We start from the raw sequence: 26,477 nt of genomic DNA on the forward strand, positions 1-26,477 counted from the left end.
ACGCGTGTGTTTCTCCTCGTGTCTGCCTGTGTGTCCTCGGCCAGCTGTGTTTGTCGGTGACTTTCTGGTCTTCGTGCTCCTGTCCTTGGGACTTACAGAAGTTCACCCTTGCACGTGCTTGCGTGTTTGTGGTCCTGGCTGCTTACGTCTGCACCCAGGCGTTTCGTTGCGGTGCAGGAAACACGCTCTCCGGGATTATGGCCATATTAATCCGTGCTTTATTCTAGAATTTTTATGGTTTCTCTTTCTACATTAAAATCTTTGGTTCGGCTGGAATTTACTTTGACATAAATGAGGTAGGCATTCAGCTTAGCCTCCCCCCGAATGGCTGGCTGGCTCATTGCCACACCACCGTTGTCCGAATAATCCTACTCTTCTTTATATTTGTGTGTCTTTTCTCCCCGAGACCCTGTGACTTGAAATGCGGCCAGGTGTGTCGGCGTCTCTTGAGTGTCCCCCGGGCCGCTTCCCGTCACCGAGCCTCGTGAGCGTCAGTCACCAGGAGCGACTCTCTAACTTCATCTTTTTTCTCCTTTGTGCATTTCTGGACTGTCCGTATGTAAATATTTTCATAAGGACTTTGATATTATTTCATTTATACCGTTTCTGTAAAAATCTTGGTGATACAGTTTTTTTTCCCCCCTTTCTTGGTTTTGAGAGAGCATGAGCAGGGGAGAGGCAGAGAGGGAGAGAGAGGATCCCAGGCACAGAGCCCAACGTGGGGTTCGAACTCACGAACTGTGAGGTCATGACCTGAGCTGAAATCAAGAGTTGGACGCCCAACCCACTCCAGGTGCCCTGATGTAAAGGTACTTTTAGGAACCGTGACCTACATACTGAGGGGAGACCTTTTCCTGTAGGGGTTTTCCTTTGTTTTCCTGGTGACTCTCCTGCCGCTGTGAGAGGCCGGCCCTGCTGCAGTGGCCGTGCGGGCCTTGGGGATGGGAAGGAATTTGTCCAGAGAAACCCGTCACAGCCGACCATCCAGGATAAAGGCCAAGAGGAGAGGATCTGTTTGTCCTGGAGGGGAGGCCCCCAGAAACCTCCCTGGTGTCGGGAATTCACAGCCAGACCCCCCACCCTCTCACGGATCACATCGCCTCTCCAGTTCATTTTGGAGACGGAGAAGCGCCACCCAGGGTCCCGGAGCGCAAAGAACATGGAACTAAGCTTTGCCCACCCACTGCGGCCCTCTCGTGGCCCTCCTCCCCGCAGCACGGCTCCCGGTGGCTCAGCCGTGCGCTCTGCAAAGAGCCGGAGGCGGAGGGCTCTGAGAGCAGCCTCCCAGGACAGGACGGATACGCCCTTGGCCCGGCCCCGCGGCTGGGCCCTCCGTGCCTGTCCCAGCTGCGCCCGCCCGGCCCGGGCCTCCAGCCCCTCGGAAGCTTCTCTCAGAAGTCAGAAAACCTTCTCTGGATCCCCGGCGACTCTGATCAGGGTCAGGGTGTGGTTCTGGGAGCCGGGTTTTTTCTACTTTGGGGTTAGAGTAGAAAACGCTGCTCTCTTAAGAGACCTTCAGGCCCTGCCCGGTGGGAACAGATGTGTGGCGAGAAGTATTTATGCTTCTCCCTTTTACTAAAGGAAAGTTAAGCACTTTTAAGGGTCAGGCATGGAGCGGAAGTGTTGAAGAGCTCCACGCCTCAGCTGCCATGTCACACGGACGGGGGGCGGAGGGGGGGACAGGAAATCAGGTGCTCTGCGTGCTGGGCCCGGGGCCGCTGCCCAGGTCAGCTGGGACTTGCCGTGCCTCACGCCTCGACGCCTAGGATGAGCCCGTGTGGGGCCTGGATGAATTGAAAGATGGTGATTTATCTCCACCTCAGAAGCTGTGGCTCAAGTAAAGTGAGTGCTGCCGCCTTCCCCCGCACGCGTGGTAAAGGGTCACTGGCCGGTTCCGTGCGCCCCGGGCCGCGCTGGCCGCTGGCTGAGGGAAAGCGGGAGGGAGGGCAGGACGGAGGGCCAGCCAAGCCGAGAGCACTGCGCGGGGGAGCCCTGTGTCAGCCTGCAGTTGCAGGCGTGAGCCGCTAGGGGGCGGCAGAGGACACTCAGTTCTTTGCTCCCGCTTCGGAACCCAGGTTTTTACTGCACTGGACAAACGCCCTGTGTCCCTGTCCCTGTCCCTTCGCGACCGTGACCGCTGAGAAGCCCGCTCTTTCTTTCTGACGCCCCTCCCCGCCACTTCTCACCGCACCTGAAGTGCTTCTCTCCGGCTCAACAACAGCAGAGTCCGGATGTCTTGGTGTCACATTCAGAGGACACGGTGGGACTCCAGCTTCTCCACACGTTTCCAGAGTGTTCTTTCTCCCCTTTCCCCGTGCGACTGTCACGCTGCCCAGCCTGGAGTGCCCTCTGCTGCCCGGCTCTGGCCTCGGCCCCTCGCGGAGCCTTCCGGCAGCCTGGCCACTGCGTTCGCGGGCCCGACACCGCGGCACCTGTTGCTAGTGTTCCTTTGCACGTACTCGCTTCTTTTTCCTCCAGAAGGAAGGGGGCTCTTGGGGGGCTGAAACCATCCCTGAGCGTCTCTGTATCTTCTACAGTAACTAGTAGGGCGCCTTGTTTATGGGTGGTATGGGCTTTTTTTTTTTTTTTAAGATTGTTGAATTAACAGTCTGAGAAAACCTTTTTTTTTTTTTTTTTTTTTAATTTTTTTTTCAACGTTTATTTATTTTTGAGACATAGAGAGACAGAGCATGAATGGGGGAGTGTCAGAGAGAGGGAGACACAGAATCCGAAACAGGCTCCAGGCTCTGAGCTGTAAGCACAGAGCCCGATGCGGGGCTTGAACTCATGGACTGTGAGATCATGACCTGAGCTGAAGTCGGCCGCTTAACTGACTGAGCCACCCAGGCGCCCCCGAGAAAACCTTTTTTTTAAAAAAATTTCTCTGCTTATAGATTTCCTGAGATTACTGGCCTTTGAACGGTCTTTTTCTTTGATCACTGTGATCTCATGACCTTGATCATGGGGCTACTTATTTTAGCATCTGTCGTCTTTATTTCTTTTTTTTTATTTTTTATTTAAAAAAATTTTTTTTTCAACGTTTTTTATTTATTTTTTGGACAGAGAGAGACAGAGCATGAACGGGGGAGGGGCAGAGAGAGAGGGAGACACAGAATCGGAAACAGGCTCTAGGCTCCGAGCCGTCAGCCCAGAGCCCGACGCGGGGCTCGAACTCACGGACCGCGAGATCGTGACCTGGCTGAAGTCGGACGCTTAACCGACTGCGCCACCCAGGCGCCCCAAGTCGTCTTTATTTCTGAGGAGGAGGGCCATGCTGCAGCCTTTCGTTGGCGGCTTTTTCGTCTGACTTCCGGTCCGCTCACTTTGTGGGTCATTTTGTTTGTGCCGGAATGGACTCTGGTGGCCTCTGCTCCCAGCTGCCCGTGGCCCACATTCAGGCCGAGCTTTGTCCAGGTTCACGAGCTGCCGGTGAAGCGGGCTGTAGGTCCTCTGCCTGCACAGCAGGAGGAGTGGGCGGTGGGTGGCAGTGAGCCTTGCACGGGAGGGGAGAGGTCAGGAGCCACCTGCTGTGTGTGTGTATTTTTGTAAACATCGGTAATGCTGCAAACAAGGGGACGTAGCTGTGGTTGTACATTTACAGTATGAGGTCCATCTGTGCAGATGAAACCCCTGCGGCGGACCCTCCGGGGCGGGGGCGGGGGGGGGGGGAGGGGTGGCCGGAGTGTGTGGGGGAGGGGTGACGGTCCGTCTTCGCCTTTGCAGAAAGCTTGTTTCCTTTTGCAGTCTAAAACGAAGAGTTTATAAATAGTTTTCGTGTTTATTTCTCATAGACTTGCTATGATTCTTGTAGATGAGAACTGCCATTTTGACACAAAAATAAAACCGTTCATATGGCTGTTTCTTAAAAGACTGCTGGGCTGCAGAGTTGGGATATTTGGGTCGGGTCTGGTGACCCTGTCATGGTGACGAGGAATCCACAGAGAAGGGAACCCACGTTAGTGTGGCGAGGGCTGGGGTGGGGGTGGGGGCACCTCCTAGCAGAAGTCAGGAGAGGGTGTGGGGATGTTTTTTTGGGTTTTTTTTTTCCCCCTCCCTTGTTTATCTGGAGCAGTGGTTTTGCCTTCAAGGGGACATTGGGCAGCGTCTGGAGACCTGTTTGGTTGTCACATCTGGAGGGGGCCGGTGGGGGGCGGGGGGGCGCTCCGACGTCCAGTGGGTGCAGGCCAGGGGTACAGCCCTGCATCGCCCTGGACACCCCAGGACGGGGAGTGACCCGCCAGGAGGTCAGCAGTGCCGCCGGGGTCAGAGAGCCCTGATCTGTGCTTAACGGTTCCTCTTGGGTCTTTTCTCCTTGCTTGTTTGGCACTTGCTTTTGAGGCCTGTGTCTGCCCCTGTGAGTCAAAGGCAGCATTTTCTCCCCGGGTGGCCTGTGCACAGCTGTCCCGGGGTCATCCTGTGTTCTGGTCTAACGTGGAGCCCGCGTCTTGGGGTCCGGGGGTCCGAGTGTGTGTGTTTCATGGTGCTCCTGGGGTGTCCTCGGGCTGTCCGAAGTTTGAGAGCTCTCGGGCCGCAGTGATGTGTCCTGTCCCAGCCACTGTCCCCGAATTCAACCTGCCGAGCGCCTCCTATCCAGAACGTGCTGGAATGTGAGATTACCGCCTCTGGTGACCAAGTGGGAGGTGACCCCTCCGCCAGGAAGGCCGGCGCGCCCGTGTGGACCCGGTCTGGTCGGCGTCACTGCCTGCTCCGGGGGTGCCCTCCGTTTGTCCGCTCCGTGATGAGAGGGCACCTGACGGCAGCGCTGCGTCCTCCCAGGGAAGCAGCCATCAGCCTTCTGCTCCTGGGGGGGGGGGGGGGGGGAGGGAAGAGCAAGCGCAGCCTGCCTGCGAGCTGGCGGCGCACCCCTCCCCCAGGAGGCCGCGTGGGGGGTAGTAGGAGGGGCCGGCTGTAATCACATTCATGGAAATACGCCCGCCCGCGAGGAGCCCCCCCGCACTCGGGCCGAGTGGCAGCCTGGCGGCAGCTCCGTGCGGCCATCTCTGTCCAGGCCGGCCTTCCCCGCCGGGACCCGCTCCCTCTCCGCCCTCGGTCCCCGCTTGCTTCTTGGCTTTTGTCTCCTCGCCGCCTCCTCTCCCGCTGCTGTCACACATGCCGTGCTCGCTCCGTCCCTCCGTCCGCCCGGGGCTGCGGGAGCTCCCGGGGGCCCGGGACGATGGGGTCGCGGTGCCGGCCCCCCGCGGCCTCTGAAGAGGAAAGCTGCGAGCTGCCCAGGCTCTGACGGGGGCGCTGCCGGGACGCTGGGGCTGCAGGAGAGGGGCTCGCCTTGGGTAAGAGGCCGGGGGGGGGGGGGGTGCGTGAGCGCGTCGCGGGGGTCGCGCCCAGTGTGCGGACCCCGGGCCCCGCTCGGTCACGCTTTGCAGCCGGGCTGGCTTGCGCCGCTGTCTCCGCACGTCTGCCTGTGGTCTCGCGTTCCGCTCCCCCGACCTAGGGTTTTCCGCTAGCTCCTTGGGGGCAGGTGTCCAAACCCTCGGCCTGAGATTCAGGGAGAAGCTCATCACCGATGTCGGTGGCCTTCCGGGGTGAGGCGAGAAATGCTAGGACAGCAGGAAGCAGAGGGACGGATTCAGGGCGATTCTGTCCCCTGGACCCACCCCGTGAGTTTCTGTTTTAGTCTTTTGAGTCCAGTGGGGCCGTTCCTGGGTCCGGGTAGCCCTCCTCCCAGGAGTTGGCATTGCACGTTCGCTTTGATCCTCGGGGTCCGTTGCCGCTGTTAGACCGGCTGAGAACGTTTGAGTGTGCAAAAAATTAAGGGCTTTACAAAGAGGCGGCATCCAGATAGGTTTTAGGAACAGGCAAAGTGAGAGCGAACCGGCTTCCTAAAACCTGCACGGAGCCCCTGTTTTGGACTAAAGGGGCGTGGCAGCGCAGCTGGGTAAGCCGGAGGGCGCCTGCGGCCGGTCCCCTTCCTCAGGGGACAGGGGGGCAAGCCCGGGTGACTCGGGGTGTCTGGGGGACTCCCCCAGAGCTGAGCGCTCTGCCTCTGTGTCAAGGAGGCCAGTGTGAGAAAATGGTTCTCCCGCTGAGCTGGTGCGGCTCTGCTCCCTGCTCTGTGATCACAGCCGGCCTTGCACACGGAGGTTGCACACGGAGGTTGGACGTCTGAATGCAGGCGAGAACCTTGCTGCAGACCTCCAGCTGGATCCCGTGTTAGCTGCCGGGCTTTAGACAAGGGGGAGGGTTTTAAAACGGTTGTTTTCTAGTTCTTAGCATTTATCGAAAGCAGATGTTAACTTTGTTTTTCTCAAGCAAACTTTTAGGGTACAATTTTATGACTTCGTCCCTTTTCCTACCTGGAAATTTGACCTCCTTTCCCTTTGGTTGGCTGGCTAGTCTTGGAGTTCTAGGATTTATTAGATAAAATGTGTCAATTCCCTTTAGTGTGTAAGGTACGATGGTAGAATAGCTTGTTTTTTCCCAGGACAGTTTACGGGGCTCTATGGGTTTTGTTTTGGTTTTTAAGATTTTATTTTTAAGGAATCTCCACACCCAGTGTGGGGCTCAAACTCACAACCCCAGGACCTAGAGTTGCACGCTCCTCCGACTGAACCAGCCAGGTGTCTGTGGGGCTGTTCAATACATGTTCTGTCATTGGAGAAGGGCGGTGATGATGACAGGCCCATTCGTGGGGCAGGGTGAGGTGGTGGCTTGCCCAAGGTCACAGGACTAATTGGGTGAGGAAAACCCCCAGCAAGTGTCCCCTCCCACCCCAAGCCCAGATAGCTTCTCGTCGGAACCAAGGAGGCTTGAGTCATTAGGGCAGTGGTTAGATGAGCCGACCGGGGTGGGAGCAGAGTTTTTCTTAAAGATGCGAATGTGGGGGCGCCTGGGGGGCTCAGTCGGTTGAGCATCCGACTTCGGCTCGGGTCATGATCTCGCGGTCCGTGAGTTCAAGCCCCGCGTCAGGCTCTGTGCTGCCAGCTCGGAGCCTGGAGCTTGCTTCGGATTCCGTGTCTCGCTTTCTCTCTGCCCCTCCCCTGCTCATGCTCTGCCCCTCGCTCTGTCAAAAAGAAACAAACATTAAAAGAAAATCCAAACTCTGTTGTACAGATGCAGAATATGGTTATAAAATCATTAACGTATCTGCTCTTCTCCTGGTCTGTTAGCAGGTGCCTCGGGCCTCTCTGTGCTGAGTATCAGTTATGTTAGCCACACGCTAGTTTAACCCTTTTCCGTCCACGTCGTGTCTGCACATTCCTTCAAAATCTCCTAGGCCGTGAGTTGGCAGTGAGACACCTTTAAATCACTCTACACAAAAGTGAAGTCATGAGTCAGTCGTGGCAGACGAGCACAGTAAGCAGAAACGAGGGAGTCGGGATGTTGCTGTTAACTTTTTGTGTGTTTATTTTTAATCACGGTACGATGCACACAAAACAAAATCTATCATTGTAAGTGCATGGTCCAGTTCGCATCGTCGTGTGAGCAGTGTTCAGAAGTTTTCCGTCTCGTAAAACTGAAACTCTGTCCCCAGTAGCACCACGGCCCCCTGCCCCCCTGCCCCCTGCCCCCTGCATTCTCCTGTCTGTCTCTGTGGATTTGGCTGCTCTAGGGACCTCACGGAAGTGGGATCCTCCAGCACGCGGCCTCTCACGACTGGCTGGCCTCACCGAGCGTGCTGCCCTCAAGGTCCATCCACGTTGGGGCAGGTGTCAGAATTCCCTTGCTTTTGGAGGTGACAATGCAGTGTTCGCTTTTACAAAGGATTGCCGTGGTTTCGACTCGCAGGGAGGAGAGCCTTCGGTTTTCTCAAGTTGGCAGACTTCCTGTGAAGGTGTGACGTGATCACGTGTGCTGTTGGCTCGCGGGTGCCCACGGGTTCCCGGCTTCAGTCACGTCCGTGTGCTCCGTCCGTCTCCGCCCCCCCCGCCCCCCGCCCCTTGCCCTCTGACCCCCGTCCTGAGGCCTATCTGTAAAGTTGAGGCTCTCAGTGAAACCCCTTCATCATTACATCTGTCTGTGGTCCGTATCTCCGCGTGGTGCCCGGTCCCTGGGTCGTGCTGCCATTTTGGCTTGTGTTCTCCCCGTCTGAGGTCTGATCCCAGGGGTTCCTCGTGTCAGCCTGGAATTAAGAGTTTTGTGAAAGTTGGCTGCACGTCCGTCTCCAGTGCCTGAGTTCTTTCGCGTCGTTTGAACTCTTCACACTGCGAGTCTCGGGGATTTCCGGGGACACCGGGTGACTCACCCCCGTCGGGTGGGGCCGCGTGAAGCGTCCAGCTGGGACGGTGAGCACAGGTTGGGGGCTGTGAGCACCGGCCCTTCGGCCTTGGGTCTGGGGAGGGGAGAGAGTCTGCCTTCCTCCCACGGACAGTTCCCCGGATTCGCACTCGTGAACCCCAAAGCTGTTAGTAAATAGCTGTGTTCTCTTTAGGGCTGGCAGCAGCTTCCAGAGGGTGTAAGGAAGCGTGATGCTTTGCTGGTGCTGCCGCTGCTGTTTTAGGTGGGGCTTACGTAGGTTTCTGAGGCTGTGTGTTTTTTGTGTTTCATAAAACATACAGGTCGGTAAAGGGTTTGGCTTCGGTTAGCTGGGGTTCCTCGGGCACTGGTGCTCTCTGGAGGGCGGGGTTGTGTCCGGACACAATGTTGCGCTCCCCTGGCTTGGGGGCGGGGTGGGGGCGGATTGGACCAGGGTGTTTTCTCCTGTCCGTTTACCTTCTCGCCACTTGGGGGGAAGGGAAGCGCCTTTCTAGACTCTTGGCTTTGCTTAAAACATTTCCCTGCTGTGCTGGTTTAAATTTGGACCCTTCTTAGCCACCGAAAGGCAGGGGCTGTATATAAGATGGGTGAAGATTAGGATTGGAAAAAGAAGACAAGCGCTGTGCTTTACAGGCAGGCAGAGGGAGCTGGCGTAGCCGGAGGGCCCGTGGAAGGAAGCACATCTTTAGCGCCCCGGGGATGTACGACAGGGCCCTCCACTTGGGTGGGCGGCTGCCGGCACTCGTGCTGAGCAGAGACTGCCGTCTGAAGAGCCGCCTTTTCTGTTGAACTTCATGGCGGATGGCCGGGCACCTGCGCGCGGCCGCGGCTGCTGAGCGGGGAGCAGTGGCTGCGCCATGTACGGTTGATGGGAGCTGTCCCTTTAAGACAGTCCTCCTTTGTGTCTGCTGGTTGGAGCGCATTTCAGCTCGGGGGCTCTGCCTGCTGCTAAAATCTGCAGAGCAACATTGAAATAAAGAAATAAATGGAAGCTTCCCTTGTGTGGCTTTTCTGTTCACAGCTGAGCACAACGGCCCCTTGTTGTTGTGGGCACTTTAATCCCCTTGGTTCAGTTGGAACCCTGCGAGGGACTGGGGAGGGCCCATCCTGGGCCGGTCCCCCTGCTGTAAGGGGGACACCTGGCAAATGAACCTTTGCGGGAGTCATTCCCGAGGCCCCCAGACCCCCAGGCGCTCTGCTCCCCGCCCTTTGTGCTCAGGCCGCTGCCTCCCTGGTTGCCCTTCTTCTCAAGAGAAGGGGGCTCAGCCGCCTTCCTGGCACAGAAGCGTGGCTGCAGCCGTGGCGGTCGGGGGAGGGAGGAGTTGTTTGTTGCTCTGCCATCTGGCCCGTCAGCCCATCTTTTACGGTTTAACCCTCATGGCTTCGGGGGAAGGCCACGGCGTGGATACGTGCCCTTCGCGGGGCCCACGCTGCTTTTCCAGCAACGCTGGGTTCGGGGTGCATGTGGCTGTGTCTTCCTTTCCAGCCCGGCAAGCGGCCTGCCGGACCGGGGGGGGGGGGGGGCGGGGGCGGGGGGGGGCTGGGCTGGGTCACTCACCCCTGGGGCTCCCCAGCTGCGGTTTCTATTCTTCTCGCTATTAAGTGACACGAAGCATTTTCCCCGTGGCATCTGTTTTCCTCTTGGGCAATGTGGGGGTGAAGGCTTGTACTGAACGGGGGCACGTTACCTTGATGAGAGGCTAAGTGCAGGTGGTCCGTTTTCTTAAGTGCTGGGGTTTTCCTTGCCTCGGGAACATTTTTGCACGAGAATGACGAGATCTAAAGCTGCCCTCCTTGAGGAAGAAAAGTTCTCGGAAGATTTGCTGAGCCAGAAGGGAAGCGGTGCTGTGATGTAAGGTGGCTGAGTGTGGGCTGCAGGGGGGCTTAGAGAGCCTGTGGTTAATGTCAGGAGACAGCATCGGAGTACACGTGAACAAACGTCGTGTTCATTCTCACTGCAAATTAGCCAGAAGCTGCTTCCTTCTGGCCACCAGGACATGTAAGGCCCGTCTTTCCTGGTAACGTAGATTAACGGGTTTTTTTTTTCGTCTTAAAAATGCAGTAGCTGGGGCGCCTGGGTGGCGCAGTCGGTTAAGCGTCCGACTTCAGCCAGGTCACGATCTCGCGGTCCGTGAGTTCGAGCCCCGCGTCAGGCTCTGGGCTGATGGCTCGGAGCCTGGAGCCTGTTTCCGATTCTGTGTGTCCCTCTCTCTCTGCCCCTCCCCCGTTCATGCTCTGTCTCTCTCTGTCCCAAAAATAAATAAAAAGCGTTGAAAAAAAAATTAAAAAAAAAAAAATGCAGTAGCACCTACGTGTATTTTTTTTTTAAGCGAGTATTCAGGAGCCCTTGGCCCCCCTCTCTCTTCCCAGACCCACTCCCCAGAAGCAGCCCCTAGTAATTAACTTTTTCTGGCTTTCAGCCACCGGTAGGTGCTGCCTCATGCATATTAATACTCTCATCCCGCTGATTATTTTATCAGCGTCAGAGGTGGTCTCTTGACCTCTCTCACCGTGTGTCCTCTTCCTCTTCACTTTCCCCCTGTCCCATTTGTTGGTCCCTTTATTTTCACCTTTGGAACTTCCATTCGCACGTTTCCGACGTCATTTTCTTGTTCCCGACTTTGTAGGTCTGTCGCTGCTTTTTGTAAGCAGGTGCCTGGCGCCCTCCTTGCCTTTCCGTTCGCCCCTCCCCCGGCCTTCGCTGCAGGTACCGCGTGATTTCCATTAGCCTTTGTGCTGCGTGTGCAGGCCGGCTCCGCAAGGTGACGGCGGGTACGCCGCACCGTCGCGAGGATGTTCCTGCGGCTCGGCCCGGAGCCCGCGTGTGCTCTGCTGGGCTCCCCCCTCGGGAGCCGGTCCCTGCGCCCGGGTCCAGTGGACTCCCCTTACCTTCCGCTGCCTGCCGCCAGCCGTGGCTGCCTCGTGATTCCCCCTCGGTGTCGTTTTCTCTGTTGTTTCCAGTGATCGTCCTGGTGCTGTGGAGGGAAGGCCCAGGACCCCTCCCTTGCCTTCCCATTGCTTCTCTGGGGTGCGGCTCTCGCAGCCCGTCATCGGTCTCCTGTTCTGATCCGGTCATTCTGTCCATGCGTGTGGGGGTGTGTGCTCCCGAGGGAGCCTCATCCTTGTGAACACGTTTTCCTCCCCCTGAGGGAGCACGGGGGGATAAACGTGGAGTTCTCCTCTGTCTGAAATGATTCTATTTTGCCCTCCCAGTTGACTGAGAATTCTAGGGTCAGAGTGGTTCCCGTGTGGACCCTTGAAAGCCCTTCCCGTCTCCCAGGGTCCAGCACGAACCAGCCACACCCTCCTTTCCCTTCCTGCTCACGGAGGTTCTAGGATCCTCCTTAATCCTCCAGTTCTTGAATTTGTTTTCCAACTTCTGAACGTTGACAACGTATGTTTCTCTGTGGGATTTGTAAAGACCTCAGGACACCCAGTCCGTTTCTGCTGCTATTTTCAAGTGCTTTGACTCTTTATTCTGCGGGAGTACCTCACCTTTATCTTGTAGTCCTTTTCTGGCGGGGGGACAAAAAAACGTTTATTTTCTAGGAGTGTGTTCTTTCGTTGTCCCTCTTTCAGGGTTTTCTGTTCTTTTCAAGTTTTCTTTTGTTCCGCTCCAGGGTGGGCTTTTGCTGTTTCTTGTTCGGGCCGTGGGCTCCGCTGCCTCCGTGGGTGCAGGAAAGACACGGGGCAGGTTCGATGGGAGCTCCGCGTGCGGGGTGGGCCTCGTGTGCAGCGCGTGTGTGGGGGGGGGAACTGCTTCAGGCCGGCTGGGCGCGGCCCTCCTTTGCTGTAGGACAGCACCCAGGTCCCCCAGCCTAGCTGCTGGCCCAGTTCTCCTGTTTTGCCTCGGGCGGATACGTGTGCAAGATCTTCGGTGTGCGGGGTGCTGTGGACGTGGCGGTGGTGGGCACACGCGGAGTAGGCCTTCCAGAAGGGGTCGGCACTCTGCTTGCTCTGTCCCAGAAGTTCGTTGAAATCTCTTCTGCCAGTGGCCCCTCTCCCCGTAGTCTTTGATGTTGTAGGCTTATGGCTTTGTAAAAATGCCTTTACTGTTTCTAAAATAGTACCTTGGAAGGGGGAGGGCCAGCAGCACATTCTGAATTTAGAGCACAGAAACTAGACGGTGGCCTTCTAGAGAAACGGTCGTGTGTGAGCGTTCACCCAGAACAGCTGGGTGCTGAGCTTCTGAAAACAGAGCAGCCACAGAGAGTTTCCATGTGGAACGAGAAAAATCGGTTTCTCGGGGCGCACAGCGCTCTTGAGATACAAATTTTCTACACGATGGTTCTGGTTTTCGTCAGCCTCATTCTGAGGACCTTAGTCTTGCCTCTGCCTGGGCAGGGACTCGCTGATCTGATTAAGCCGTCTCTGGCTTCAAACTCAAAGCCTGGTGATTCTCCCCCATGGAATGGCTATTAAAAACGAACTGTCGCCTCAAATTTTCAAAACCTGTTATGTTAGAACGAATGTTTGTGTTCCAGGACCTCCGGAAATTGTTTCTTAAAGGGACCTTCCGGTCCTCGTGGATTAGAAAATCTGCTCTGTGAAATCCAGAAACGTTAGAATGAACTCCTTTAAAGCCTGCTTTTCTCTAGGAGGGAGGATCTGTGTTTCGCCTTTTGTGTGGTTTCTCAAAGTAGGGTTGGCTCTGACTAGAGCTGATCTGTGACTCACAGGGGAGCACTCCCTCGGGGCTCTCAGGGACACAGCGAGGGCACTCCTGGAGGGTGACCCAGCCTGGATTTCGGGGGTCCGCCGGAATCCTGCAGCCTCTAGCGTTAGTGGGACCCCATGCATTAGTTCTGCTGTGACCTCACGGCCACCGTTAAGAAAACGAAGGGTAAAATGATGGCGTCAGTGGGCTTCGCATGGGGAGGGCACGGTTTTGGTATCGTCGTGTGTGGAGAAGATCGGGTCGTGATGGCAAGTGCATTTTTCAGTGCATCTTGGGGAAGTTTAAAATTTGGGCACTTCTGGACAAGGGTGGGGGAAAGCCGGGTAGAAAAACGAAAAGCCAGCTTACCTAATGGAGCTAAGTTACCTGTGCTGTGGGTATCGTTGTTGTGTGTGTTGCTTTTACCCTCTTGTGTTGTCTTCCGTGATTTTCGTGAAACGTTTGGGGAAGGGAACTGGCCCCTGCGTGCCGTAAAGTTGCGGTGTCACGGTCCGAAAGAGAGTCGTGGGTCCTACGCTTTCAAGCAGGGCTGCTGTTCCAGCTCCGTGCTGTCCGGGAGAAACACACACGCCGTAGGGGCACCTGGGTGGCTCGGTCGGTTAAGCTCCGACTCTCGGTTTTGGCTCAGGTCACGGTCGCGCTGACTGTGCGGAGCCTGCCGGGGAGTCTCTCTCTCCCTCTCTTTCTGCCCCTTCCCGGCTTATGCTTGACTCACTCCTGCTCTCTTTCTCTCTGTCAAAATAAATAAATGAACGTTAAACACAAAAAGAAACGTGATATGAGCTGCATATGCAGCGTTACTTTCTAGTAGCCTGCGTGAGAGCCACTTAGCATCTTTTATTTATCAAGTTACGAGTTCAGTGTGTAATCGACATCAGCCGTTATCAGAGAGATATTTCCCTTTCTGTGTAAAGTCTATACCCACCGTCCATCTCAGACTGGTCCAGTCACATCTCAGGTGCTTCGTAGCCACGTGTGGCCGTGGCTCCTGTACCACGTGGCGTGGCTCTGATGCGTTTCGGCGCCTGCGTGGGTGTGCAGGCATCCGAGCGCTGGCGCCTGCATCAGGCCACGGGGGTGCCTTTTGCTCTTGTCCCAAAGGAAGCAGAAGCCACCACCTTCCAGCTCCCACTAAACGCCGGGCGGGGTGCGAGGCACTCTCTCTGTTGGACTCCGTGCGTGCGGCAGCCCGATGAAGCGGGTGAGGGTGTGCGCCTGCTTTGCTGGTGACAGCGTGTGGCCCGAACAGGCCAAGTGACTTGTGTAAAGTGACCCCGATTGGTGTGTGGTGGGCTGGCGCCGGGATCTGAGCCCCGGTTTTCCCGCTGCCAGTGCTCGTTTTCCCCACGGACCGTGTGGCTTTCCGCAGCACGTTCAGAAGGGTCACCTGCGGGCTTCCATCCCGCGTCCCTGTGCTTACGGGCGAGGAGGAGAGGCGGTCTCAGAGGAAGAGGTGCTTCGTGGGGAGAACTGTGCCTGTGAATTCAGCACTTTGTTCTCAGGATGAGAGCTTATTGAAACATAATCAAACAGGAGCGCCTGGGTGGCTCAGTCGGCGGAGCCTCTGACTCTTGGTTTTATCCCGGGTCATGATCTCACGGTTCTTGGGATCGAGCCCCACATTGGTCCCTGCGCTGACAGCACAGAGCCTGCTTGGGATTCTCTGTCTCCTTTTCTGTCTCCAAATAAGTCTAAAAACACCATACTCAACCGGAAGGGCATAAAGCAGCGAGAAAAGTCTCCGTGACCCAGTCCTCAGAGTTAAGCACTCCGTGGGGGGTACACCCTTCGAGATTTTTTTCCTCTGTACGTGTGTAATCCGTCCCCTCCCCCTCCAGCAATGGCACCGAAGCGTTCACGTGGTTTCGCGGCCGCTGCCCCCTCCCCACTTAAGGGTGTCACGGAAGTGGTTCGGGGTTCGGGGTGGGCCCGGCGAGGGGGCCGAGGCCTCGAGAGGCTGGCTCACCGGGGCCTGACGTGCCCCCACTGTAAGGGCTGAAGATGGCCAGGGCTCGGCTGACAGTCCTTTCATCCCTGGCCAACCTCATCTGACCTCAGGCCGCCTTTTCCCTCTCGTTTCCATGGCAAGTGCTCGTGGAGCGGAGCGGCTCTCTCATCGGGGTGCTCTCTTCCTTTGGTGAAGCCGGTGAACGAACGAACGGGAGCCACAGCTGTCCCCGTTTCCAAAACGGGCTTCTCGCTGCTGCCGTGGTGTCCTTGTCCTTTTGTGGTCTCTGGAGTCTGTTTATTTTTGGTGACAAAGCTTTCTTAGTAACATCTCCCTCCTTTCTTGTAGTTCCCAGTGACCTGACAGCAGAGGAGCGTCAGGAGCTGGAGAACATCCGGCGGAGAAAGCAGGAGCTGCTGGCCGACATTCAGGTAGGCGGTGCCAGCAGTGACACGTGCGGTGTGACAGGTGTCCTTCCCAGAGCCTCCTCACCAGGTGTCGGGAGTTGACCCCCCCCACGGCCCGGGGCCGAGCCTCGTTACTGACGGTCACTTTGGCTCCGCCCGTGAGGAAGTGGACTCTTCGAGGGGTTGGGAAGGCCCCGCCCGGCCGGTCTGCCGTCCTAGGTGACCCCCAAGTGGAGCCCGCGCTGCCGCGTGGGGTGTGGGTGAGGCTCAGGTGCTTGGAACACCGACCTCGGGTCAGGCCCGGACCCGCGTCTGGTTCTGGCGCTGCCTCTTTCTGGAGGAGTGACTTCAGACACGAGGATCCGGGCTCTTTGAATTTGACAACGAAGACGCGCGTTGATAGGTTGCCGTGAGGGTGGAATGAGGTCCTGCTCACCCGGGACTTAGCGTGGCTGCGGGTCCCTAGGAGACGCCTAGGCAGCCATGGCTGCTTCACCAGAGTTTTTCCAAGCTCCTTGGTGTAACCGCCACGCTTTGTAGAAGTCAGTCATAGAAGCCATTGGCTGGCCTCTTTTAGCCCTCGGGGCAGGGAGCTCGGGAGAGGGGAGGGCGGGGAGGGGACACACCCTGTGACCCCAGAGCTGCCCAGTGTGGAGAGGAAAGACTTGCTCCGTGGGACGGACGATCCCCCTGCGGCAGTGTCGGCCCGGGCCAAGCACCCACCCCCCCGGCCCCGCAGCCTGGGCGTTTGGGCAGCTCTTCCCGAGTCTCCTGACACCTGCTGGGCTCCGAGAGGCTGTATCCCGCCTGCCGTGTCTCAGTGGGAAGGCTGTGTTTTGCACAGTGCACGCGACTAGAAGTTCTGTCCTAGACCGTGAGCTCCTCGAGGTCGGGGGCCGTCTTGCTCACCTTTGGTTCCCCGGAACGCTTCCTTCCTGGCAGGAGCGCCATAGATATTTGTCGAACAGATGAACTTCCCACTGTTTCCACGTTAAGGGTTTTTTTTTTTTTTTCTGGTTTGTCTTTATTTCGTTTTGGTTTATTTGCTCTTGTTTTGGTTGGGGGGAGCTCTAGGAGATACGCCAGGCCCCCCTGGTAATTCCGGACTGTCTGTTTTGTAGAGGCTGAAGGATGAGATAGCAGACGTGGCTAATGAAATCGAGACCCTGGGGTCCACAGAAGAAAGGTGAGTCTGTCCAGCCCCTCTTGCGGCCACGGACGGAGAAAGTGCGCTTTCTGTCCTCGGTCCCCAGCAAGCACACGCACCCCCTGGGGTCCTTCAGTGCGGGGGCTCTGACCGTGGGGCTTTCCACATCATTGCAGGGTGCAGGGGTGGAGCCAGGGAACCCCGAAGGCCCCCAAAGCCTGAAATAGCCCTTAAATGACTGTGGTCACTGCCGTTTCTTCCCTCGTTGTCCGTGGTGCTTGCATTTTAGAGTTTCTGTTTTCCCTTTGTGCCAAGGAAAAAAGCTTAACGCTGCCCGCACCATTTCCAAGGAGGAGAGCGCGTAGACAGGACATTATAGCGCCACACAAGGAGCGTTTGCGGGTTAACCACGTGAAGCGTCAGTGACTCCAGAGTTTAATTTTGAATGGGGTTCCCAGACCGTTTTCTAAGTACTTAATGCGATAACGGGGCTGTTTCTAACTCACTACACGTCTGTATTTTTCTAAGCCTAAGTCCCCTGTCTGGCTTCCTAAGACCATCTGATTCTGTTATTTTAAGCGGGTGTGGGAGGTGCCATTAGAGATTAGTGTAACCCGCGTTCTGCAGAAAGTGGCCAGCTCATCACTTTCAGGCCCCACCTTGTCACTTTGGGATTATAACCTTCTTACCTGCCATTACAAAAATTAGTAGCTTTAAAGCAGCGGATAAATTAGGGTTCGTCAAAATGTGTAAAGCTTGTGCTCTTAAAGATGCTGTGAAAAGAAAGGACTAGGTAAGCCACAGACCAGGAGAAACATTTGCAATACGCGTGTCTGAAATAGGATTTGCCTCTAGAATGTGTGTGTGGAACACGTGCTAATCGGTAACGAGAAGACGGCCCAGATGAGAGTGGGCCAGGGGTCCCTGGTGTCGGCGAGCGCTGACGACAGAGTCGCGTGGCCGTGGGGAGACGGCGTGGCACTTTCTTGTAACGTGAGGCTGACACCCGTGCCGTGGCCGGCAGGTCAGCGCCCCGCTGTTCGTTCGAGGGAGATGAACGCGTGCGCAGAAGAAGGCGTGTGTGGGAGTGCTTCCTGCGCTCTGACGTCACATGGTGCCAACGGGAGGCGGCTGCAGGCCACGGGCCTTTGTCCCGTGGGCAAAGGGACGGGCGGAGGGAGGTAACGCACGGTGAGCTCACACAGCGCACCCTTGCTGGCGGTGAAAATGCTCTACAGCTGGTTATGGTGATGGTTGCACCGCCTCGTAAGCTTACGAGAAGTCGTTCGAATGTACGGTGAGGATGGGTTTGTCGTAGGATATGTACGCGCGACCTTAATAAAGTTTCTTTAAAAGGCACGTTAAAAAAAAGGAAACAGGTGGGGTAGAAGGAGCAAATGAACGTGGCGTCAGGGTCAGGATTCTAGCCGACCTGCCACGCTGAGCCCTACGTGGGCCCGTGCTTTCCTGGGTAGGGTTTTCAGAAATCCCTGTGAGCCGGCGGATGGATGCAGGTAGGGACGATGGCGGGCTCTCGGAACTTCCCGACCGCCTGGCGCACCAACACGGCCATGCTGCTTGTTTTTCAGGAAGAACATGCAGAGGAACAAGCAGGTGGCCATGGGCAGGAAGAAGTTTAACATGGACCCTAAAAAGGTAAGGTGCTGCCGGAGCCCTCGGGCTCTACGACGGGGTCTCTGCGGCGCTCGGTAGAGCTCCGCGGCGCCCGTCCCAGCTCCCTGCCCTTCTGTAGAGCACGCGTCACGCGGTCCGCGCCAAGCCGTGGCTCCTCAGCTGGGCTCCCCCGACCCTGTGTGTCAGCCGCCGAGTACTTATTAGACACTTCCCGTGTGTCCAGAGTGCCCACACCCGCTCTTGTCTGCCCTTCCGCCTCCTTTCTGGATGTTTCCCCGGGTGAGCGTCATTGGCGTCTGTGCTGCCTTTTCTAGGGGATTCAGTTCTTGATAGAGAACGACCTGCTGAAGAATGCTTGCGAGGACCTCGCCCAGTTCCTGTACAAAGGGGAAGGCCTCAACAAAACAGCCATTGGTGACTACCTGGGGGAGAGGTAAGGCCTGGAGAGACACCTGTGGCAGAGTGGGTTGGCCGGGGCTTCCGGGACGCTCTGAGCCCTTGAAGAGAGTCTTGTCCTACGGCAGCGGTAGCCACACTGGCACCGAGAGGGTTCTCCTGGGGAATAGTGGCTGGCGTCGCGGTGGCGTGGGGACAGAGGGACGTGGCTCCTTCCCTGCCGTGTGTGCGGAGCCCACGGGACCGTGGCACTCGGCATGGAAAACTGCCTGGCTGGGGACGGCCTGATTCTCAGAATCGGTGCCTGACTTCCGCCCCCCCCCCTCCCCCCCCGCTTCTTTTGTTTCTCTTGATAGAGACGAGTTTAATATCCAGGTTCTTCACGCGTTTGTGGAGTTACACGAGTTCACTGACCTTAACCTTGTCCAAGCGTTACGGTGAGTGTTTGAGGAGGGTGCCCCAGAAGGTGGGAGGGGCACAGAGAGAGGGAGACACAGAATCGGAAGCAGATTCCAGGCTCTGAGCTGTCAGCACAGAGCCCAGTGCGGGGCTCGAACCCACGAACTGTGAGATCGTGACCGGAGCCGGAGTCGGACGCTTACGCGACTGAGCCACCCAGGCGCCCCGTGAATTTTTTTCTAATTTTCGGCTTGGAAAACCCTTTGATTCCCCGTCTTAGAGCAGGAAGTCAGTAGTTGGCGCGCTTCAGAAGCCAGCAGCCAGCAGGTTTCCCTCCGTCCCTTGGGATTCAAATCCACGGGGAGTGTTAACAGCCGTACCTGCGGAAGGTGGGGGTCTCCCCGGGCCCCAGCCCAGTGACCCAGCCCGTCCTCACCACTCAGGCAGTTCCTGTGGAGCTTCCGGCTGCCGGGAGAGGCCCAGAAGATCGACCGGATGATGGAGGCGTTCGCCCAGCGGTACTGCCGGTGCAATAACGGCGTGTTCCAGTCCACAGGTAGGGCAGTCCCGCTCCCTGGTGCTGACCGCCATTTTGCACGAGATCCTTCCTCGGCTCGGGACAGTTCCCAAAACGAAAAGTTCACGCCCGGAACGTGGATTTAGACGTTGGCTACGATAGTAAGCAGTTGGGAAGGATCCAAAAGTCCAGGGAGGAGGGATAAGGGGGTGGGAATCTACGTCGTCGTGTCTGTGAGTTAGGCCACGTGCTGCAACCACTACAAATCACGTTCTTCATCTCCGTGGCTGGCTTATCTTGTAACTAGAGGTTCGAGAGGCTTATCTTGTAACTAGAAAGCGCAGCATAGGAACTCCAGTCAGTACCACCGTGATCCCGCTGTGGTGACAGGCGGGAGTAACGTGCGGCGTGCTGTGCGCCCGAAACTGCTGGAACGCTGTGCGTCCGCTCTGCCTCGGTGTGAAAAAAAGAATTAAAAAAAATTATGGGTACAAAAAGAGGTTTTATTGCCCCGAGAGGATGCTAAAGGTTAGCAAAATGGCAGGATTCAAAACAGCGTGTCTGTTCCGATTCCAGTTCCGTCAGGAGGGTGCGTCCTGAGGTACGTTAGTCACGTGCTGCCGGTGGGCACGTCCGTTCGTTCGTGTGATGGAGGAAATAAGTTGTTACCGGGTGGTGGCATCGTAGGTGTTCTGTGTTTTCTTTCTTCTACGTTGTGCTGTTTTTCGGGTTGTCTGCGGAGTACCCGCTCTCCTTTAGCGATCTGAAAAATACTCCCCTTTAAGGCCTGAACAGTCGCCGCGCCGTTTTTGTGTCCCGCCCTCTTTGGTTAGTGGTACGTAACTTTCAGTTAGAGGGCGTCCGGGCGTGTGGATTGGTCTCGTTCTTTCGAGGGCACGTCTTGTGTTCTTGATCTCGTTGGGTATTTCTTGTTCCCTCAGGTGGGATGTTTCTGATCGTTTGTTTGCTTTTCTCTTTAGACACTTGTTACGTCCTCTCGTTTGCCATCATCATGTTGAACACCAGCCTGCACAACCCCAACGTCAAAGACAAGCCCACCGTGGAGAGGTTCATCGCCATGAATCGCGGCATCAACGACGGAGGAGATCTGCCCGAGGAGCTGCTCCGGGTGAGCGCGCTCTGACCGGGAGACAGGGACGGGGACAGGAGAAAGGCCTGTCGCTTAAGTGGGTGAATTCCGTGAGGGCGCGGGCAGTGTGGCCGGCCGGGGGGCTCGCTGGGGGACAGGGCAGTGGTTTAGGAGTCTGAATCTCAAAGCGCGAGTCCGGCTACTTTCCTTCTTTCTTAATTATCCACTAGGCACCTTATTTATTTTGTCCCTGGGAGCCGCCCGAAGGCAGCACTGGTCACGCTCTGCTGTTCTTGGTGCCTGACAGACGTGTGGCCCGTAACACGTGCTTATTGCGTGAATGAAGAGAAAGGGGAGGGGGGAAGATCCTTCTAGAACCAGAGACATGCAGTGTCCTCTTTTATCCCAGAATCTGTATGAGAGCATAAAAAACGAACCCTTTAAAATCCCAGAAGACGACGGGAATGACCTCACCCACACTTTCTTCAATCCAGACCGAGAAGGCTGGCTGTTGAAACTCGGTAAGTAACGCACTCTGGGTTAGGACTCCCGACGCAGAGTCTTAGGGCGGCCGCACGCGTGCGCTCACACACACACACACACACACACACACACACACACACACACACGTACGCTGTGGGGTGGTGGGGGTTGGTGACAGGCGCTATGGAGAGCGCAGACGAGTTGCCGTGAACTCGTACTCTCCCAGCAAGCTCTGTCTCCAGAAGGGAAGCGAACGCACGGTCAGCGCAGTGCCCCCGTGGGGTATGTAGATACCGCTGGGGACAGACTCACTCTGCGTGAACACGGCCCCCGTGGGCGCGCGCTCCACGGTCTTACCACGGAGGTGATCGACCAGGTTTTGTTGCGAGGCAGTTCCCAGACGACCTGGCCCTCTTCCTCTCTCTGCCCTCTCAGTCCCCGGGAGGGTGGCCAGCGGCGTCCGTCTCTTCCCTTGCCATCACACCAAGCGTATCTGGCGCTCCCGCTTCCCCCTCCCCCCCGGCGCATCATCACCTCCCCCTGCATCCGGCTCCCACAGGCAGTGTGCATGGCAAACCTGAGCCCTTGGCTGCAGCGCCACCCGCAGCGGTCCTCCTCCTCCTCGGGCAGTGGTCCCCCCGCCCCCGCCTCCTCTCCAGCCAAATCAGCCCCCCTAACGGTTTTTTTTTCCCGTTCCCAAAAAGAACAAAAACAAGTATTCGTCTTCCCCTCTGCCAGAAGTGAGGCCATGTTGCTGAGGTCTGTGGTCCTGCCTCGTGTGCAGGTGGCAGAGTCACCAAAAGGAGAAGCGGCAGGGTTTTCGTGACACTCATGTCCACGCGTGACTATGTCGTTAATTGTTCCAGAACAGGGGGAGGGCCCCTGGACATAGTCACAGCGGTGTGTTGGGCCCGCGAGAACGCGTACGTTCCCGTTTTCTTGTGCGTCCGCCTCTTGATGCACGGTTCCCTCATCGTCAGGAGGCGTTTGCCAGAATGATCCCCCTCTCCCATTTCAGCCGCTAGTCCCGGTGAAGTCAGAAGCTGTTTCTCTCTTGCTCTGACCCCTCTGGGAGCCGCTGAGACGGAATCTTTCATTTCTGACTAGTCCAGGCAGCGGTAGCGTTTCTATTTCCTTTAAAAAGCACGTCCCGAGTCCTCGTGTTTCGGTCTAATGACTTAATTTATAAACTCTCCTCAGAGCACTGGTCAGAGGCTTGACCATCTCTCGAGTGAGTCAGCATTTCTCCTGTGTTCAAAAGCCAGTAGAACCTTTGAAGATAAGGCTCTAAAGTCGCTCACCCCACAGGCCGCCGTCCCGCTCTGTGTCTTTACTGCCCGGCGGGTCGAGCTAAGAGGAAACCCACTGGAAATTGGAAAGTACACCCAAGCTTGGATTTACTTCCCCTCCAGTGAAATTCGTTTCGGTGCTAATGCTGAGTGGTAGCTTTGACAGCCCAGGCGCTAAAATTAGAACAGCGCAGAGAAGATCTTGGCTCTTGCCCCAGGATGGCATGTAAATTCATGAGGCATCCTGTATTTTTAAAAGGAAAAAACATTAGCGAAATGTGGGACTTGTTTTCAGGTCCTCGAATTACCTTTTCTAAACCTCCTCCAAACCAGGAACCGACCGCATCGTGTTTTCGTTGTGGCCGCTTAGACTCACCCCCGTGTGCTCGCGGGCTGCGGAAGGCAGGGCCTCCGGCCGCCTGCAGCGGTGTGTGTGTGTGTCTGTGTTTGCAGGTAGCCGTAAGAACGCGTGTTCTCGTGTGCACACACATGGATGTATGTATTCATGGGAACGTGCGTGTGCGTTCTCGCACACGCTTCACGAAGCGGTCGGCATCTGAAGAAAGACAGTAAATTTTCCCCAGGGTAATCGTCAGACTCTCTCAGCCCTAGGCTCTGGATGGACTGATAAACGTTAGCTTTGGGAGGACCGACCTGTAGCATTGTGGGGGCCCGGTTTTCGGTAGCGCCGCGGACGTTGCCTTCCCCGGCTGGCGTGTGGCGGTTCGGACCGGCTGCCCCCTTCACGCGCCAGGCAGTGGCGGGTGTCCCGCTAGCGATTTTCGATTTTGACTCCCCCAGGCAGGCATGAATGACTGATACGTTGCACTTAAAGGTTAAGGAGTCGGGTTTAATTTCTTTGTTTTAATTTTCTTTTCTCCCTCATTTGTATGTTTCCATGATTTTGGCTCTCCTTTTCCTTGCCCCAAACTCCAGGAGGTATGTAACCCCACCCCCCACCCCCACCCCCACCCCCGCAACCTGCTCGCTCGCTCTGCCAAGGCCACTCTACTCGCCGCAGCGTTTTATTTTGTTACTTTCGGTCATTTTGTTTTTTAATCGCTGGTGGTAGTGTTAATGCTGCTTCTAACTTACTGTACAGTCCCTAGGGAACTGCTCAGGATCGGGGGTTCACGTTTTCCCTTTCAGGACGAGCACACGGTGCATCAGACAGCTAAGTACCAGGCCGTGGAATAACGGAAACTTTCCTGACGGCAGTAATGCAGGAAAACGTCCGAAGGGTGGGTTTATAAAACCAGAGGGAGAATTCACTGGATCTTGCCTTGGAAAGACTGGCCAGGCGAATTCTATGTGCGTTGCATTCAAATTGGCACCCGTGAGTGACGGTGATTTCTCAGGCGGAGAAGAGGAGGAAGGGGAGGGACGTCTGCCTTCCCAGTGCCGTGTGCTTCTGGTATGTCCTGAGCAGAAGGCACACCGGGACAGGAAGTAAGTGACACAGCTCGGGACATTTGCCTTTGCGTGAAACAGGGACATGGCATCTCCTAAACTCAAAGTGATGCCAACTTGGAAAAAAAAAAGGCAAAACCCGGAAGCCCCTCCCAGAAGTCCTGGGGATGAGGGGACCCGCATTACGACCTTGGCTCCGTATTTCATGTTCTGTTTTTCTCCCTCCTCTTTTTCAATGACTGTTGTTAAAAACCCAAAATTGGCCCTCGAGTCATGTCGTTGGCACCTCTTCTCCATTTGCTGACTTGGGGAGTATGTTTTTCCTAGAGGAGGAGCCCCTCAAGTGTGTGCTCCAGCGTTACTCGAGCGGAGAGCTGCACGTAGAAAGAACAGCCCCGACAGTGACATCCGTTAGAACCTTCTGGGGGGTTGTCAGCTCCAGGCAAGAGGGCGCCTGGCCGGTACGGGGGTGGGAGGGGTCCTGTCAGTTCCACAGGGACTGTCCTAGGTGCGCGCATTGGTCTGTCTGCTTCTTTCATGTCTGTTTCTTTCAACATGGAAATGTCCCCCCGGGACCTCCGTGATCCCTCACGGGAGAGGTCTCTGTAACGCAGCAGATTGTCAGGGGAAATCGAGCTTTCATAATCAGGGAGGGAATCTTCCCGGCTTCGCTTTTCCTCCTGGATTTCCTTCCACCTTCTTCCTTTCCGCATCTGACCCCCCCCCCCCCCATGCCCTCCGAAGCCCCGAGTGCCCCTGGGTGGTCCTGTGGGGGGAGCGCGTGGGAGTCAGCATGGTCGAGGTGTCCCGCGTACAGAGCCCTGCGTGGGGATGACGGCCCAGGAGGCAGAAGAGCCGATTTCTCAGGCCCTCGAGTGGGGGAGGGGGCTCCCTTTTTCTATCCAGTTCTAGATAATCCCTTGTTTTCTCTGCCGTCCTCGTCTGTCTCGATGCTGCCCAGCCTCTCCCGTTTTCCACATGCATGTCCTATTTCCACCTGCGGTTTTTCTCCTGATTCATGCCCTAGGGCCTTAGGGACCGGAGGCACAGGCTCACCTCAACTGGCAAACGGCCGCAGGGGGTCCGTCCTCGCTTGGCGCTGGCACAGGGCCCCCCGCGGGTGGGCAGCGTGCGCGTGCTGACAGCAGAGCCCTTCGTAAGCTGGGTCTGTGCCGCTTAGAGCCGTGGCGCCTGGCGATGGGTCCCTTAACCTCCCCGGGGTTCGGGCCCCCACACAGAGCCGGAAGAGGGACCGGAAAGCCCCACGGTCCCGCTTGATGCCGGGACCAGCGCTGGGCGCGTCGTGCCCGTCACACGACGGGCAGTGCTCACGCCCCGTCGGGAAGCATCCTCGCACCTGGCGGCACAGCCTCACAGGCACGCTGCTCTCAGCTGCCTCTGGCGAGAGGGGCAGGAGAGCTCTGCACCCCAGAGGCCTTTGCGAGGCGCGGGGGAGCGATGTTCTCTGTAGGCAGAGTCTCCGCAAGAGCACGTGCTGCTGGGGCAGCAGGAAGTGCTACCAAAACGGCACGCGTGTCACGGCGCGAGAAGGCCTTGGCCCGACTCGTGTGGGCTTCGCGTCCAGAAAGCCGCCCCTTGCCCGACGCGGGCGGGGTTGGGACGGGCTCGGCTCACGGCCGCGAGGGGCGCACACGTGGCTTCACTGAAACCGCTCGCGGCTGAGCCTCGCCCCCGAGTGTCCCCCTCCGCGTAGGATCGCGGCCCCCGCGTTGCGGTCTCGCCGAGACCTCGCGGAGGGTGAAGGGGCCCCTGGGCGCTCGTGGCCGCTGCTCTTAGCGCCCGTCTGGCCCGCGGCCCCTCCTCCAGCCCGTCGTGTCCGGAGCTCCAGGCGGGGAGCCCGGGCTGGGGAGGTCCTTGAGCGCTTTTTGCGCCTGGGCTGGTCCAGGACTCTGGGGAGGTCCCATTGGTAGGACACCGGCCCTCAGAAGCTGGGAAGCCAGAGTAGAAGCTCGCTCGAATCAGGAAGGTGGGGTAGAGGGCGAAACCACGGGAGTCCGAGTTCCACGTTCCAGGAAACCTGTAGATTTGCCCCTGAAGGGGTTAACACGTCTGAGTCCCCCTTTCTTCCCTCCCGCCCCCTCCCGCGGAGCCCGTCCACGTGTGTCCACGTGTGCCCCGGGCCGGGTGACCTGGCAGTGTAGCTCGGGCCGGGGCTGCCCCTCTCCCCCCTTTCTCTTCTGTTGGCCCGTCCCCGCCACGCCGGTGGGCTCCCGCTGGCGCGTCTCCGGCCCAGTCAGGCCCGCCCTGCGTGTCCTCCTCGCCCGGGCATCCCTCCCCGAAGCCGTGCTCTCATCCCGCCGTCCCGAGCTCATCTCCGGGGGCCCCCGACCTGCTTGCTCTGCTTTGCTCCCACGGACTTTCACTCTGTGAAAGGCGCTTCTGTTCTGGCTCTGTGTCTTGTCACGGATGTGAATTTTGCCATGGCCTCCATGTTCTCCCGGTGCCTGCCCCCGCCGCCTCCTCCCTCGCGCTCTTCGAGGGGAGGGTTTCGTGCGTCACGGAGCCCGCTCCGGCCTGCCGGCCTCACGCGTCTCTTTGTGCTCTGCAGGTGGCAGGGTCAAGACTTGGAAAAGGCGCTGGTTTATTCTGACCGACAACTGCCTTTACTACTTTGAATACACAACGGTGAGCGTCTGCCCGTCGGCTGTGGGACCAGGGGTGGGCCCGGCCTCCGGGGCCGCTGCCGCTCTAGTCCGATGCGGTTGGAGGCGGCCGTGGGGAAGGGGGCGCGAGGGGACCCGAGGTGAAGAGGGGGAGCCGGGACGGACCCCAGAGCCGGGGGCCCCGAAGACGCTTTGGGCGTCTCGGCGAAGGTGGTGTGGCTCGGAGCCCGCGTCCCCCCGCCG

General features: G+C 57.4%; 1 protein-coding gene and 1 non-coding gene across 4 annotated transcripts in view; both read left to right on the forward strand.

Moving 5' to 3' along the window:
* Positions 1 to 26,477, forward strand: part of CYTH1 (cytohesin 1) — an 80,433-nt gene that overhangs the window by 44,897 nt on the left and 9,059 nt on the right. Inside the window, exons 1-10 of one of the 3 annotated variants that reach the window (XM_058704687.1) lie at positions 4,952 to 5,288; positions 15,186 to 15,268; positions 16,366 to 16,430; positions 17,981 to 18,047; positions 18,341 to 18,459; positions 18,779 to 18,859; positions 19,265 to 19,377; positions 20,319 to 20,467; positions 20,838 to 20,950; positions 26,178 to 26,256. In XM_058704687.1, the coding sequence (XP_058560670.1) occupies positions 17,988 to 18,047; positions 18,341 to 18,459; positions 18,779 to 18,859; positions 19,265 to 19,377; positions 20,319 to 20,467; positions 20,838 to 20,950; positions 26,178 to 26,256 (714 nt within the window). In that variant the 5' untranslated portion in view covers positions 4,952 to 5,288; positions 15,186 to 15,268; positions 16,366 to 16,430; positions 17,981 to 17,987. Of the gene's footprint in view, positions 1 to 4,951; positions 5,289 to 15,185; positions 15,269 to 16,365; positions 16,431 to 17,980; positions 18,048 to 18,340; positions 18,460 to 18,778; positions 18,860 to 19,264; positions 19,378 to 20,318; positions 20,468 to 20,837; positions 20,951 to 26,177; positions 26,257 to 26,477 lie in introns of those variants that run through there. The other 2 variants (XM_058704686.1, XM_058704685.1) reach the window with 2 other exon arrangements.
* Positions 22,353 to 22,454, forward strand: LOC131498616 (U6 spliceosomal RNA). The gene has a single exon (XR_009255500.1). It is a non-coding gene; the product is annotated as a U6 spliceosomal RNA (small nuclear RNA).

The sequence above is a fragment of the Neofelis nebulosa genome, chromosome 16, assembly GCF_028018385.1.
Source record: "Neofelis nebulosa isolate mNeoNeb1 chromosome 16, mNeoNeb1.pri, whole genome shotgun sequence".
Classification (NCBI taxonomy): Eukaryota; Metazoa; Chordata; class Mammalia; order Carnivora; family Felidae; genus Neofelis; species Neofelis nebulosa.